Source organism: Borostomias antarcticus (assembly GCF_949987555.1).
Source record: "Borostomias antarcticus genome assembly, chromosome: 32".
NCBI classification, from domain to species: Eukaryota; Metazoa; Chordata; class Actinopteri; order Stomiiformes; family Stomiidae; genus Borostomias; species Borostomias antarcticus.
Window position 1 is genome coordinate 5,279,423 of NC_140265.1, and position 16,340 is coordinate 5,295,762.

The 16,340-nt window shown below is 47.6% G+C and overlaps 1 protein-coding gene across 1 annotated transcript in view; it reads right to left on the bottom strand.

Annotated features, from left to right (window-relative positions):
- The window catches only part of ahctf1 (AT hook containing transcription factor 1), a 34,475-nt gene extending 24,007 nt beyond the window's left edge, over positions 1-10,468 (bottom strand). The window contains exons 1-8 of the mRNA XM_084460477.1: positions 10,361-10,468; positions 6,824-6,949; positions 4,580-4,833; positions 3,401-3,581; positions 2,424-2,634; positions 1,743-1,859; positions 975-1,059; positions 128-278 (exon numbers count right to left, since the gene is read on the bottom strand). Of these exons, the coding sequence (XP_084316603.1) occupies positions 128-278; positions 975-1,059; positions 1,743-1,859; positions 2,424-2,634; positions 3,401-3,581; positions 4,580-4,833; positions 6,824-6,944 (1,120 nt within the window). The 5' untranslated portion in view covers positions 6,945-6,949; positions 10,361-10,468. The remainder of the gene's footprint in view (positions 1-127; positions 279-974; positions 1,060-1,742; positions 1,860-2,423; positions 2,635-3,400; positions 3,582-4,579; positions 4,834-6,823; positions 6,950-10,360) is intronic.
- Positions 10,469-16,340: the final 5,872 nt, after the last annotated feature.

Consider the following 16,340-nt stretch of genomic DNA (forward strand, 5'->3'; position numbering starts at 1 on the left):
GGTGGAAAAGCGCTATATAAGTGCAGTCCATTTACATTCACATTCCTGTCTGGTCTTTATGTAACCAGGTGTCTAGAGACGCCGCTTGGTGTGTGTGTGTGTGTGTGTGCGCGTCAGAGTTCTGCACCTTCGTTGACGCTGTCGTCCCGGTCGGGGTGGTGGCGGAACTTCTCGATGGTCTGGCAGCTGAGCAGGCGTGTGTTGGTGGCCTTGGCCCTCTGAGGTGACGACGCCGCGTCCAGGTCCTGACTGTAGCGCTCCTCACAGTACTCCAGACCCTGGGCGAGAGGCAAGGTTATTATAGTTAACCAAAACTAACTAAAAAACAAAAACTAGGCGTGAAAAAACATTTTAGTTAACTGAAATAAAAACAAAAACGAGGCTTTACAAAAAAAACGGTAACTAACTAAAACTGTATTGTGTGTTTACAAAACTAACTAAAATAAACTAAAATTATAGAGAAAATGTCCTTAGTTTTAGTCTTTTTCATTTCATACATAAGCCTAGTATTTTGGGTGGATATTAAATCTATCCTCCATGTTGTTTAGCTGTGCTCCTGCGCAGAAGTAACCTGACGTTCGCCAGATGGTTTGTTTCACACAGAGTGAAACAACGTGAGCTCAGGAGATCAGGATGGTCTCACCAGGCTAGCGCAGAAGAAAACAAACTAAAACTAATACTGAAACTAATAAAAACTAAACTAAAACTAAGCATTTAAAAAAATAAACTAAACTAGCAAACCTGCTTTAAAACTAATCAAAACTAAACTGAAATTGAAAACAAAATGTGAAAACGATATAAAAATAAAAACTTATGAAAAAAGCAAAACTATTATAACCTTGATGTGAATACACCCTGGAAAAACGTAGACTGTACAGAGTAGGTAAACGAAGACACTGTTGGTCAACAAATGGACGATAAAGTTGTATTGTTTTTGTATTCTAGCACATGGAGGATATTGAGTTGGTGCTGACCTCATAGAGGATCTTTCCCGAGGCCAGACACTTCCTCTCGCTGAAGGCCAGCTGGAGCAGGTGTAGACTGACCACATCCCCTTCACTGGGGAGGGGGGAGGGAGGAAGAGAGGCGTGGAGGAGGGAGAGAGAGGGGATGAGGGGGGGAGGAATAGGGGGGCAGAGGGAGAGAGCGAGAGTGAGAGAGAGAGCGAGAGAGAGCGAGAGAGAGCGAGAGAGAGCGAGAGAGAGTGAGAGAGAGCGAGAGAGCGAGAGAGCGAGAGAGAGCGAGCGAGAGACAGAGAGAGAGAGAGAGAGAGAGAGCGCGAGCGAGCGAGAGAGAGCGAGAGAGAGCGAGAGAGAGCGAGAGAGAGCGAGCGAGAGAGAGAGAGCGAGAGAGAGCGAGAGAGAGCGAGAGAGAGCGAGCGAGAGAGCGAGCGAGCGAGAGAGCGAGAGAGAGAGAGAGAGAGAGTGAGCGCGAGCGAGCGAGAGAGCGAGAGAAAGAAAGAGAGATCATAGGGAACATTAGTAGGGGTGTAGCGGTACACACATTCGTACGGAGCTGTGTTGGTACAGGACTGTTTTGTACCAGGCTTGTTTTGCTTGCGGAACACACTTCTAATCCGAGTTCCCCCACCTCACACTATATTTTTGACTATTTAAAATGAGTAAATCGTATTTGTTTGTAGACCTGCACACAGCGCAGCGAAAGAATCGATGAATGGATTTTTCGAACCCAGCCCTAGTGTTAAAGTGTGCCTGGGCGAGCGCGGTCCCAGGATGACTCACTGGTCCTGAGCTGACTGGACGGCCCAGAGGTAGCAGCAGTTCCGAGGGTCGTTCTCCGGCTCCTGGAAGGTGAAGGCATACACAGGCACCCTGCCCCCCTCCAACTGGGAGTGGTACCTAGAGGTACATACAAACAACCATGTAAGCATAGAGACACACACACACAGACCGTCAACCATGTAAGCATAGAGACACACACACACAGACTGTCAACCATGTAAGCATAGAGACACACACACACACACAGACTGTCAACCAGGCCTAGACTCTAACAGGTGATCATCATTCCCTGCAAATATCATCAACAATAACAGCAAAATCTTTCCTATTCGAAATATCAGAACAGAATAAACTCCCTCCGCCCATCTCCTGGCACGACTCAGTTATACAACTACACCCCCGTGAAAAGCACATCCATCCATCCATCCATCCATCCATCCATCCATCACTCCATCCATCCACCCACCCACCCATCCTCTCCATCCATCTTCTTCATCCATCCATCCATCACTCCATCACTCCATCCATCCACCCATCCATCCATCACTCTATCCATCCATCCATCACTCCATCACTCCATCCATCCACCCATCCATCCATCACTCTATCCATCCATCCATCACTCCATCCATCCATCCATCCACCCATCCTCTCCATCCTCACACCAGAGCTGAGACTCACTCCTTCTTGAGGCTCTTCATGTTCCAGAGCTGCAGGTAGCCGTCGGAGAAGCCCACAGCCAGCTGGTTGGTGCGGGGGACGTACTGCAGGGCGGTGGCCGGCGTTCCCGAGGGCCCGCTCAGCTGCAGACACAGGTGCCTCCCCTGCCTCACCTCCCCCTCCCGAAGCCGGGGGATCTCGGCCGGGGACCGGGTGACCACCACCTCCAGGTCTGTGTTGGGGGCGGGGGGATGTGAAGGAAATTCAAGTCTCACCACTGTGTTTTGTTTTCCTACTTGACTGTTGTTCTAACTTTGTAGTTCGTTCCTCTAGAATCAGTCTGTTAAAACTACAAATTCTTCCTGTGTGACATCACTTCCCTGTCCTCTTCATCCTGAAACTGTGTCACTTCCTTTTTCACGTTATAAACTATCGCCTTCGTCCCCCAGTGACTCACTCCGCCTGGATACACTTCCTGTTCTCGAGTCCGAATTTGCAAATCGTAACAGAATAAAACTATTGTCTTTTGTTTGAAACCAGCTTGAATCGACCACTCGCTTATTTTTAAACCAAGTATAATACTTTCATAGTGATGAGGAGAGTAAAGCCTAATTTATACTTCGTGAGCCGTGAGTCACATTTCTGGATCATTGACGTCATTTGGAACGTGAGCCGCTCGGCTCGTACCACCTCAAATTTCTAGCGGCTCACACCGCGTCATAGGGCTGCACAATTAATCGTGAATTACCGAAATCGCGATTATGACTCCCGCAATTAACTAATCGCAAAAGGCCGCAATTAATGTGATTAATTTTTTTTTCTTCTTATATATTAAATATTAATCGCAATTACCATTTTGAAGCAAATAATCGCAATTATCTTTTGTCATAATCGTGCAGCCCTACCGTGTCATAAAAAAAAAAATATATATATATATGATACATATATACATGAGACCGTGAGAGACGAGACAAGTAAAGACAAAATGGCGCCCGCACCTGAGGCCTCCAGCTCGCTCTGACTGCAGGACAGGTCGTCCAGACACAGGTCGACCAATAGGACGTGGCCGAGGTCTGTGACCACGGCGGCCACGCCGAAGAACCAGCGTAGGCTCTGGTGCAGGTGCTGTGTGCTGGCACTGGCGCCCCCGTAGCTCACCAGCGGCTCGATGGCTGTGATCTGGGGGGGGGGGGGGGGGGGTCAACACACACACACACACGTTACACTTTTAACACACGCTGTTAAAGGACTATGCTCGTTTTTGACAACCTGGACCTTATTTACGACATATTATAAGAAGTTTGACTCACCCAGATCACTTTTGTGTTGTTCGGAGGCAGGTAGAAGAAATTTAAAATCCAGCGCGAGCCAGTATATCCATGTAATGGCGGCGCACGGGGCAAAGGGAATGCAGCTTCTAAAAATCCATTTTCGGCCGCTAAACGGTTGTTTTCATCAATCACATTGCATGAATCGACAGTTGATATTCCTCTACGCGAGCCATTCTTTCGGTTTTCAAATACGTGGTCTGTAGCCTCTGTAATATGATCTTTACACTGGCTATGCTCCCTCACATTCTCTGCGCTACGATCGGATTGTTGCTGACGAATGACGACGACAATATTCTCGGCACCAACTACGATCGTAGCGCAGAGAACGTGAGCCGGAGAATAGCAGGCTGCGCGCTGGCCTGTGCGCATGCGTGCTGGAGCAAGTGGGGGAGAGGCTTCTAAAGATCATATTACAGTGGCTACAGACCATTTGAAAACCAACCGAAAGAATGGCTCGCGTAGAGGAATATCAACTGTCGATTCATGCAATGTGATTGATGAAAACAACCGTTTAGCGGCCGAAAATGGATTTTGAGAAACTGCATTCCCTATGCCCCGTGCGCCGCCATTACATGGATATACTGGCTCGCGCTGGATTTTAAATTTCTTCTACCTGCCTCCGAACAACACCAAAGTGATCTGGGTGAGTCAAACTTCTTATAATATGTCGTAAATAAGGTCCAGGTTGTCAAAAACGAGCATAGTCCTTTAACATGCGCGAGTGTGTACGCTCTCGTTTGAGCGACTACTTCACAGGTAACTAACACTTCTAAATGTGCGACGGCGTGTAACCACGTGCACGCCTCGCACGCCTGAAACGGCGTCGTCAAACCGACTCCGACTCACCCTGCCCGGTATGACCACGGCCTTCACCACCCGGGCGATGCCCAGGTCGTAGAGACACAGCAGGCTGCCCTCCGAGCCCTCCAGGCCCACCAGCAGGCCCGACCTCTTCAGCCAGCTGAAGTCCCTGGCGGCCAGCACGCTGGGCGGGTGCTCCCCGCCGCCGCTGAAGCAGTAGGCGGAGAGACGCTCGCCGGTCGCCGCGTGGACCACCTCCAGGTGAGGGCCGCAGGCCAGCCAGGCCAGCCCGGTGCGACCTACGGGGCAGCGGGGGAGAGAGAGACGTCAGGGGGGGTGGGGAGGGAGAGAGACGTCAGGGGGGTGGAGAGAGAGACGTCAGGGGGGTGGGGGGGGAGAGAGAGACGTCAGGGGGGTGGGCGGGGAGAGAGAGACGTCAGGGGGGTGGGCGGGGAGAGAGAGACGTCAGGGGGGTGTGGAGGGAGAGAGAGACGTCAGGGGGGTGGGAGGGGAGAGAGAGACGTCAGGGGGGTGGGGGGGGAGAGAGAGACGTCAGGGGGGTTGGGGGGGAGAGAGAGACGTCAGGGGGGCGGGAGGGGAGAGAGAGACGTCAGGGGGGTGGGGGGGGAGAGAGAGACGTCAGGGGGGCGGGCAGGGAGAGAGAGACGTCAGGGGGGTGGGAGGGGAGAGAGAGACGTCAGGGGGGTGGGGAGGGAGAGAGAGACGTCAGGGGGGTGGGAGGGGAGAGAGAGACGTCAGGGGGGTGGGGAGGGAGAGAGAGACGTCAGGGGGGTGAGGAGGGAGAGACGTCAGGGGGGTGGGGAGGGAGAGAGAGACGTCAGGGGGGTGGGGAGGGAGAGAGAGACGTCAGGGGGGTGGGAGGGGAGAGAGAGACGTCAGGGGGGTGGGCAGGGAGAGAGAGACGTCAGGGGGGTGGGCGGGGAGAGAGAGACGTCAGGGGGGTGGGCAGGGAGAGAGAGACGTCACGGGGGTGCGGAGGGAGAGAGAGACGTCAGGGGGGTGGGAGGGAGAGAGAGACATCAGGGGGGTGGGCAGGGAGAGAGAGACGTCACGGGGGTGCGGAGGGAGAGAGAGACGTCAGGGGGGTGGGGAGGGAGAGAGAGACGTCAGGGGGGTGGGGAGGGAGAGAGAGACGTCAGGGGGGTGGGGAGGGAGAGAGAGACGTCAGGGGGGTGGGGGGAGAGAGAGACGTCAGGGGGGTGGGGAGGGAGAGACGTCAGGGGGGTGGGGAGGGAGAGACGTCAGGGGGGTGGGCAGGGAGAGAGAGACGTCAGGGGGGTGGGAGGGGAGAGAGAGACGTCAGGGGGGTGGGGAGGGAGAGAGAGACGTCAGGGGGGTGGGGGGAGAGAGAGACGTCAGGGGGGTGGGCAGGGAGAGAGAGACGTCAGGGGGGTGGGGAGGGAGAGAGAGACGTCAGGGGGGTGGGGAGGGAGAGAGAGACGTCAGGGGGGTGGGGAGGGAGAGAGAGACGTCAGGGGGGTGGGGAGGGAGAGAGAGACGTCAGGGGGGTGGGGGGAGAGAGAGACGTCAGGGGGGTGGGGAGGGAGAGACGTCAGGGGGGTGGGGAGGGAGAGACGTCAGGGGGGTGGGCAGGGAGAGAGAGACGTCAGGGGGGTGGGAGGGGAGAGAGAGACGTCAGGGGGGTGGGAGGGGAGAGAGAGACGTCAGGGGGGTGGGCAGGGAGAGAGAGACGTCAGGGGGGTGGGCAGGGAGAGAGAGACGTCAGGGGGGTGGGAGGGGAGAGAGAGACGTCAGGGGGGTGGAGGGAGAGAGAGACGTCAGGGGGGTGGGCAGGGAGAGAGAGACGTCAGGGGGGTGGGAGGGGAGAGAGAGACGTCAGGGGGGTGGGCAGGGAGAGAGAGACGTCAGGGGGGTGGGCAGGGAGAGAGACGTCAGGGGGGTGGGCAGGGAGAGAGAGACGTCAGGGGGGTGGGAGGGGAGAGAGAGACGTCAGGGGGGTGGGAGGGGAGAGAGAGACGTCAGGGGGGTGGGCAGGGAGAGAGAGACGTCAGGGGGGTGGGCAGGGAGAGAGAGACGTCAGGGGGGTGGGGAGGGAGAGAGAGACGTCAGGGGGGGGTGGAGGTGCGAAGGGAGCGTGGGGTTAAGATGGAGGCTTGCAGGGCCTTTGAAGGGATATAGTGGGGTTTGGGATTAGAGATATAGTGGGGTTAGATATTAGGGATATAGGGGGGTTTGGGATTAGGGATATAGGGGGGTTTGGGATTAGGGATAAGTAACTAAAAGATGTGCGTTTGCTTGCTTGCTTACCCACAGTGAACTTCCCGTGCAGCACAGAGTCCAGCGTGATTTCATCTTCTCCCAGAGCCTCCACCGTCACCCGGGGAAACGGCTGCAACGGGCTGGTGGCCTGGGCAGCCAGGTCACGCATGGTCACTGGGAAGACAACGCAACGCTGCGTCACACACACGCTCGTATTCAACACACTAGGGCTGTCATTGGGCTCAGAAATGATTTGACTTTCTCTCTTAAATATTTTCAGAAAATCAAATATTAGATTATTGGCGTTATATCATTTTGCAAAGAATATGACACGTATATCTGGAACTGCCAGTACCGGTTCTAACCACAAGAGGGTTCTCGCCACTTATTGGGAAGAATAAGCACCAACGGAACTTTTATGTCTGTCTCTGTGTTCACGGTACGGTGCGTTGCACAATTTTGTTATTTTTGTTCTTTAAAAGTCACCAGAACACAGGAAACTAACTCTTTTTAGTTAGTTTAAACCTTTTTTTGAGGGGAAGAAGGACCCTCAGACCCCACGCTTTGGTGTATAAATCCTTCCTATTTTGAGCTTGGCACCATCACACCAAAAGATCAATTCCACAGGAAACACTGAGCATCATATTATGAACAACAAAGATTGTGTGTGCGTGCTGCATTACATCCTTCTCTCTCTCAAACACACACAAACAAACATAATGCTCTAACGCACAAAAATAAACTAGCAAAAGCATTGAACCCTCTCTCATCCCTCGGCCTGATCTGCGCAGCTTTGCTGCCCCTGGGCACAATCTGGGGCACAATAGGTCCTGTTTGTTACAGGCCAACGTTGTCAGCAGTTTGGATTTAGCCTCCTAGCCTCCGTTAGCTAGAATAACAGCTGTGTGTGTGACATCATCAATTACCAATACTACTGGTGGTCCATATTAGGTGTTGTTGATGTTTGCATGAATTCAAAACAATGCATTAACAAAATAAACCATTCTGGATAATAGATAAGTTCTTTAACGACTTAAATCTTAACCACAAGATGCCATGGAACTTGTGTTGAGACCCAGCTATCTTCGTTATAAGTTTTGTTTTCATTCGTGGACCTGACCCGTGCTTCGAATCTACTCCAAAATGTAATGAGTTCGAAGGTGAACCATGCTACACCCTTCCGTCCAATTTCATGAAAATCGGAGCAGTAGTTTTTGCGCAATCCTGCTAACAGACAAACACATGCCCCCACAAATGCGCACACCCACACACGCCACCGAAAACGTTACCTCTGGCCCTGTGCTGGGGCGGAGGTAATGATTGATTCAGGAAAGTGCAATTTGCAACCCTGTTTGACACACACACATACGGGCATTTTCTCCATAGACAACAATTGTAGAAACACTCTTTGCACCGCCGACAAATTTATTTCAGGCTAGTTTTGGGCTTTTTAAAAAAAAAATATATATATATATTATTTTTTATTTTTTTTATCTTATTTGTCTCGCGAGAGTTGAATAACCAAGACTAAAGTTAAGCTAACTGGCTAACGTTAGTATGAAGATCTAAACAACCACTCACATGTAGGCTACATTAGTAGTAGCTATACATATAAAGAACAAAAATGAAACTTTTAAAACTGTTAGCTCTTAATCTGGCTGCTAGGCAGCACGTTGTGACTCACATGTATGGCTTAGCTAGCATTAGCAGCTAGCTAACGACTAGCCAAGTCAATCAACGTTGGCAAGCTAGCTAGCTAGCGTTAGCTCTGGCTGTATTAGCTAGCAGTACTATCGACTGTCTTTACTCAAAGCTAGCTAGCTACCTGTCTTTACTCAAAGCTAGCTAGCTACCTGTCTTTACTCAAAGCTAGCTAGCTACCTGTCTTTACTCAAAGCTAGCTAGCTAACGGTTAGTTGGCTGACTAGCTAGCTAAGTGAACAACGTAACGGTTAGTTGGCTGACTAGCTAGCTACGTTAACAACGTAACGGTTAGTTGGCTGACTAGCTAGCTAAGTTAACAACGTAACGGTTAGTTGGCTGACTAGCTAGCTACGTTAACAACGTAACGGTTAGTTGGCTGACTAGCTAGCTAAGTTAACAACGTAACGGTTAGTTGGCTGACTAGCTAGCTAAGTTAACAACGTAACGGTTAGTTGGCTGACTAGCTAGCTACGTTAACAACGTAACGGTTAGTTGGCTGACTAGCTAGCTAAGTTAACAACGTAACGGTTAGTTGGCTGACTAGCTAGCTAAGTTAACAACGTAACGGTTTGTTGGCTGACTAGCTAGCTAAGTTAACAACGTAACGGTTAGTTAGCTGACTAGCTAGCTAAGTTAACAACGTAACGGTTAGTTAGCTGACTAGCTAGCTAAGTTAACAACGTAACGGTTAGTTGGCTGACTAGCTAGCTAAGTTAACAACGTAACGGTTAGTTAGCAGACTAGCTAGCCAAGTGAACCACCTAACGGTTATGTTTTAGCATACTAGGTGGGCCTACTTAACCTTAGCTGCTGCCGTACTAGCTCACTATGTTAGCATGGCGGTCTGTTGTCACATTGCTTTTCCCAACTAACTTACCAGTCAGCAACATAATGTTGTACCAGGAGCTAACTGCTACTCGTAATGTTCGCTATCATCATTTAAAATCCTGGTAAAGTTGCCGTATTCCCGTAGTATCATAGCTGGTTAGCATGCTAGCTAACGTTAGCTACACTGGCTCGTGCCAGGGTGTTGCTAGCCAGCTACTGTTGGCAACCGGTGCTAGCTATGCTACTAGCTAGCCAGCCTTGCTTATTAGCTACTCACTACTTACTAGCTAGCTAACCTTGCTTATTAGCTACTCACTAGCTAGCCAGCCTTGCTTATTAGCTACTCACTAGCCAGCCTTGCTTATTAGCTACTCACTAGCCAGCCTTGCTTATTAACTACCCACTAGCTAACCAACCTAGCTTATTAGCTACTTACTAGCTAGCCTTGCTTATTAACTACCCACTAGCTAGCTAGCCTTGCTTATTAGCTACTCACTAGCCAGCCTTGCTTATTAGCTACTCACTAGCTAGCCAGCCTTGCTTATTAGCTACTCACTAGCCAGCCAGCCTTGCTTATTAGCTACTTACTAGCTAGCCAGCCTTGCTTATTAGCTACTCACTAGCTAGCCAACCTTGCTTATTAGCTACTCACTAGCCAGCCTTGCTTATTAGCTACTCACTAGCTAGCCAGCCTTGCTTATTAGCTACTCACTAGCTAGCCAGCCTTGCTTATTAGCTACTTACTAGCTAGCCAACCTAGCTTATTAGCTACTTACTAGCTAGCCAGCCTTGCTTATTAGCTACTTACTAGCTAGCCAGCCTTGCTTATTAGCTACTCACTAGCTAGCTAACCTTGCTTATTAGCTACTCACTAGCTAGCCAGCCTTGCTTATTAGCTACTTACTAGCTAGCCAGCCTTGCTTATTAGCTACTTACTAGCTAGCCAGCCTTGCTTATTAGCTACTTACTAGCTAGCCAGCCTTGCTTATTAGCTACTTACTAGCCAGCCAGCCTTGCTTATTAGCTACTTACTAGCTAGCTAACGTTGCATACCTGTCTGTTGACACGGCAGTAGTGGGACTCAAATCTTCATAGGGCTCTCTTTCCGTCGCAACACCTCCCTCCTGTCATAATCCGCTCCTCTAGCAGGTAAAACCTTGTTGTCTTGTTGTACCCGTTGTGTTTCTATCACAGGGACAACTGTCTTCTCAAACGATGGACAACTGTCTTCTCTGAACTTTGCCAGCTAGCTGGAAAATGCCCAATGAACGCGGGAGCCTCTGACCTGCTTCTGCAGTTGAGTGCTATTGGTCGATTCACATAATCCCGCTCTAACGTCAAAGCAGAAGGTAACATCGCGAGAGGTCACTCAAGCTCTCACGCACGCACGGAATCCCTGACCAAAACACACACGCACGCACACACACGCACACACACAAACCTCTCTTTTATGGAAATAATGTTAAAATATCACATTCAAATACAGCACATAATTTCTATTAAAATTGTTTGTTATGCATGTTAATTTAGCAGCATAAACTAGGTTTCAGTGCGACTTTAAGGTGGTCGTGTGCATTCAGGAGACCTGAGTTTGAACCCAGTGTGAGCAAGTAGGGTGGAATCAATGAACCTGTAACAATCGGAGGAATTTTCTGGAAAGGAAGGGGCTTTTTTTATTTTTTACTTTCAATACACAGAACACAGACATAAGAGAACACAGACACAAGAGAACACAGACACAAGAGAACACAGACACAAGAGAACACAGAACACAGACACAAGAGAACACAGAACACAGACACAAGAGAACACAGACACAAGAGAACACAGACACAAGAGAACACAGAACACAACAGAACACAGACAAAAGAGAACACAGAACACAGACACAAGAGAACCCCGACGGTGAGAGAACACAGAACACAGACACAAGAGAACACAGACACAAGAGAACCCAGACGGTGAGAGAACACAGAACACAGACACAAGAGAACACAGAACACAGACACAAGAGAACACAGACACAAGAGAACACAGACACAAGAGAACCCAGAACACAGATGGTCAGAGAACACAGACGGTGAGAGAACACAGACGATGACTTCAGCACTCTTCAAACAGGAGTGTGCGTATCCCGTGTGTCGCTTCGTGTGTGGTATCTCCAGACCATCACGGTGTGGTGTAAAGGCTGGTCAGCCATGTTACCCTGCTGCTCTCCTCCAGCACCCTGGCCAGCGAGGCCACGGTGTCCCCCAGCTCACACACGTCCACGGTGTCCCCCAGCTCACATGTCCAGGTCCTCTGGAGCCATGCCAACAAAGATGTAGTCGCTCTCCGCTTCCCCCTGTTGGAGGGGGAAGAGGACCTCAGGTCATGAAGTGAACTACATTTCCCATAAACCCCTTGTTTTATTTACAGTACATTTCCCATAAACCCAGCACCATCCGAGTAGCTCCACTCCTGGGTCCTATTTCAAAAAATCAGACCTGTGACGACCAAGTAGTAAAGTAGTAAATTCGACAGGCAGAGGACAAATGGACGATTCCTAGATCACTAGATCACACTTTCATTTTTATCTCCAGTCACTGGAGGAGGAGCTACATAACCTTCTTCTTCGTCGTATAGAAATAACCGTACCTGACGAATTCTCGCGAGATGTCACGAGGCTAGAATCTAGTTTGAATCTTTAAGCCGCGAAACAAGCGAAACGAAACCCAGTATCAGGACACTTCACCATGGCTTGGATGATGAATGTATTCATTCTATCGATAATCCTTCCCGGAGGTGAGTGACAACGTTTTGAAACAAAATGGAGGATGTTTTATGTTATGTAAGATAGCCCTACTGTGGACTGTACATTTAACCTGCTGTGTGTGTGTGTGTGTGTGTGTGTGTGTGTGTGTGTGTGTGTGTGTGTGTGTGTGTGTGTGCGTGTGTGTGTGTGTGTGAATACTGTCAAATGTATCGGTTCGAAAATGTATTTCTATATTTATTTCTATATTTATTTATTTCTAAATAAATAACAAAATAAATACAACATACGAGCAAATATAACCTGCTCCGCTATAATGAAACTGTTAAAACTAAGATGCCGGGATAAAGAAATGATTTTTCGAAATGATATATTTGACAGAATCGTGATTTGATGGCAGGTACTTCACAATGCTAATGCAGGGACACGCAATACCGCTGGGAGAGCAAAAATCCACACAGACGTGTAATACCCTCTCCTGATTGGACACTGCTCGCGTAAATTAGCATAAAATAGGATGGAGGTGATAAGTGTATTTGCATATCTGTGTATATTGTATTTATTGTATTGTGAGGCAATAGATGTGGCAAAAAATGTCCTGCAAAAGACAAAGTAATCTATACAGTACATTCCTCTTTGGTCAACCGTTAGATATTTGGATTCCCCTACGGAAAGTCAGTGGGTCAATCCCCAACTCAACTGGACGTAGGCTACACTACACTGAAAAGTCTGTCTCTCTTGTCACACAGGACACCCTGCTTTGGTGACAACGCAGGAGGTTGTCATTGCAACTCTGGGAGAGGACGCTTGGTTTAACTGTACGCTCGTGGAAACCAAAGAGGTTCTACAGTTCACCCTGCAGAAGGAAGCCACGGAGGGGAAGAGTGACAACGTGGGTACATACACCAAACGCTTTGGCAGCATCGTCAACTTTCCTTTCCAGGGTCACGTGGAGTTTGAGAACCGTGGACTGCACAGCTGCTCTGTTGTCATCAGGGGTGTGACGAGGAGGGACGAAGGTTGCTACAGGTGTCTGTTTAACACCTACCCAGACGGCTCCATCACAGGAAAGACCTGCCTCCAAGTCAATGGTAAAATGGACATTCATAATGTAGTGTGTTTAACTAGCACAATTAATTAAAGCTGCTACTGTTTTATTTACCGGTAAATTCTGCTAGGTAAGGCAGAAAGAGACTTGTTTACAAATGAATGGCTAAAATGAATAGCCAGAGCCATAAGGTACAGGGGGTGGAGCTAAGGCACTGGACGGCTATGGACAACAAGGCAGAAATGCTGGAATAACAACAGACATGAGACCGGTATAGGGTCATTGAAGTCTGATGCGTTTAGGACAATCAGCCAATCAGATATCAGGTGGTTTTAATTAGTTTTGACCATGTGAATGACATCCGTGATTGCAGCTTTAATGAATTGTGCTTCTATCTAACATGACTTGTACCAGCTGTGTCATCGCTGCTCGTTTATAATGATTGTTATTGTTCCGTAGAAATGTACGAGCCCAGCATCGTTATTAGTCAAACGAACAGCAATTCAGCCGACTCTGCCGTGTCCTGCTCCGTCACCGGACGTCCTGCTCCGTCGGTGACATGGGACGTCCCTGAACACCTTCCTCTGCTGAACGCCAGCACGACCCACGTTCCTCATCCCAATGGGACCGTCACGGTCACCGTCACCGCCCTGGTGGCAGCAGCCCGTCTACCTAACGACACGTGGGTCAGGTGTGTGGCGTCTCAGTCACCAGGGGGCGTCGTCAAAGATGCGGTCAAGCAGATCAAAGCCGGTGACCGAGCTACGTTCGCCGGTGAGAAAATCTTATGTCACACTTCACAGGTTGGATGAAATAGGTGGACCTTTGTTAACCATTTTAATACGACCACGTCACCGGCAACATTTTAAAAATATCTAACAAATATTTTATAATATTAAAAAAAATATCTAACAAATCTAAAACATTCCTCACTGCAACACTTGCTGAAAGCTGAGAAACTGCGCTTTCTAGTATTATAGGGAAAATCCAATTAATATTTGAAATGTTGTCACTGTACTTTCAGGGTTAAAAGGGTTAATGAGCATGACCTTTTTATGTTTTTGTACTTTTTTGTGGACCAGATGAATCTGAGGTCACTGAAGTTGTCAAGATGATAAGTAAGTATTGTCCTATTCCACTGGCCTCAGATCAGTTCAGTTCATCCATGGACTGGCTGTAATTTACTTTGAGTTTTTTGTACAGTTACATTCAGCTGTTCTCTCTCCTTCACAGTTCCTGTGATTGTCGTGCTGCTTGCGGTAATAGTTCTTCTGTGTCTCCGTGTCTTGAAGAAAATGAGGTAAGGATTTCTTACCCAGATGTTATAAGAATAAGAACTGAAACCAAATCAACTGGAAAACTATAGAACAAACAAGACTAATGTTGATGATTGGAAGATGACGGAATTCACCTTACATGTTCTTTGTTATACAGAAAGCGCTCATCCACTAACTCTCAGGACTCTGAAAACATAGCTACTCCTCCAAAGAAGCCATTAATAACACGGTAAGTCATACTGAAGACAAAATATAGAGGTCACGAAGAGGAAATGATCGATCGATCAATGTATTTAACATTTAGCATTTTGAAACTACATTCATAGCGGAGAATAGTGCATTGAAAATAACATTAGGCGAACTGTGAAATGAGTTTACATGTCTGAATATTGACATTATTGATTTCTCTCAGAACCACACCTGCCTCTTCTCCATTGCTAATATATAGTATTATAGATATATTATAGAGTACAGTGCCTAATAATTTGCTGAATTATCCTGATAATACGATCCATGTACAAAGTTTATTTGTCATTTCAATTCATAGTCGCATAAGGAGAATACTCATATTTCGGAAGGTTTACGTTTGGATCTGTAAACCCCTCACATTGGCCTACAAGATTACCTGGGTAGAACATCGGTACTGACCACCGTTCCAGACCAGATTTCTCCTCCGATTGTTGGGAGGGCTGAATCGACGATAAATCGGCCCAAAATCGGCCCAAAATCCTGTAGCGTGAGCTCGGCTTAAACCACGCCCACCAACTTCGCCTTGTTCCACTTTCTCGGTCAGTATTTAAAAAATGAACCGTGGCCAGTGATTTTGCTTTTAGTGTCTTTCACTCAAACGATGAGAAAGCAGAGTATTCTCCTTATGCGACTACGAATTGAAATGACAAATACAATTTGTACGCAGACCTAATACCAATAAATTCATAATTGTATTTTTTGGTTTCAGGGATACATAGACACTCTTTAAATAGTCCTTAATAACACGATAAGCTATACTGAAAGCAAAATATAGAGGTCAGTTCCAGGAAATAATGAAATGTTATTTAAATATAAAATATTTGATCGGAACACGATACAACTTGCAAACATAAAGACTAATGTTGATGAATGGTTATGAATGGGATGTGACACTTACCCTTCGTCTTTATTATACAGGCAATCGTCACCCCCCAACTCTGGTGACTCTGAAAACGTAGCTAGTCTTCAGAAGCTGTCGTCAACACCGTAAGCCAGACTAAAGACCTATAAAGGTCATGACAAGGACGATAGATTAAGGATGTATTTAGAATTTTGAAAATACATTTATTAAAGGAAAATTATCAGTGCTTTGAAAATACAGTAACATGAACTGTGAAATTACATTATTGTTGACCACGCCTCAATGTTAACATGAAAGATTTCTTTCAGAACCACTCCTGCTTGGAGGCCTACCCCAGTGTGAGTACTGTAGCAATTACTACACGCTGTATTATCCAGATAAATAATCATAACAAATTCATAATTGTAACCGTTTTGGGTTTCAGCACAAGCGAGTCCACAGTTAAGCGCAGGAAGTGCAACCAGTAAGCTACCTCATCTTCCCTTGATTGATTGATTGATTGATTTGATTTATCGGGTAAAAGTACAAAGAAACAGTACATCCCAGAGGAAAGCATGATAAAAGCACACTTAGACACTTGTTTCCAACATGGTCCTCGTTGGTGGACATAACAAAACAAAAAAAACATACACAAGAACATACACAAAACAGTCAATACAGTTCCACCCACATTCACTAAAACATACTATGTATGGATGCATATGAGTATTATTCAGTCAGTCATATCTGAGCTATGACACAACTTTGATGAAATATTTCAAATAATCATTATGAAGAATGCATAATTCATACATGCCTTTTTTGCTTTCAGGTCAGAATTACCCAGCTCAACAGAAGACAAGTGC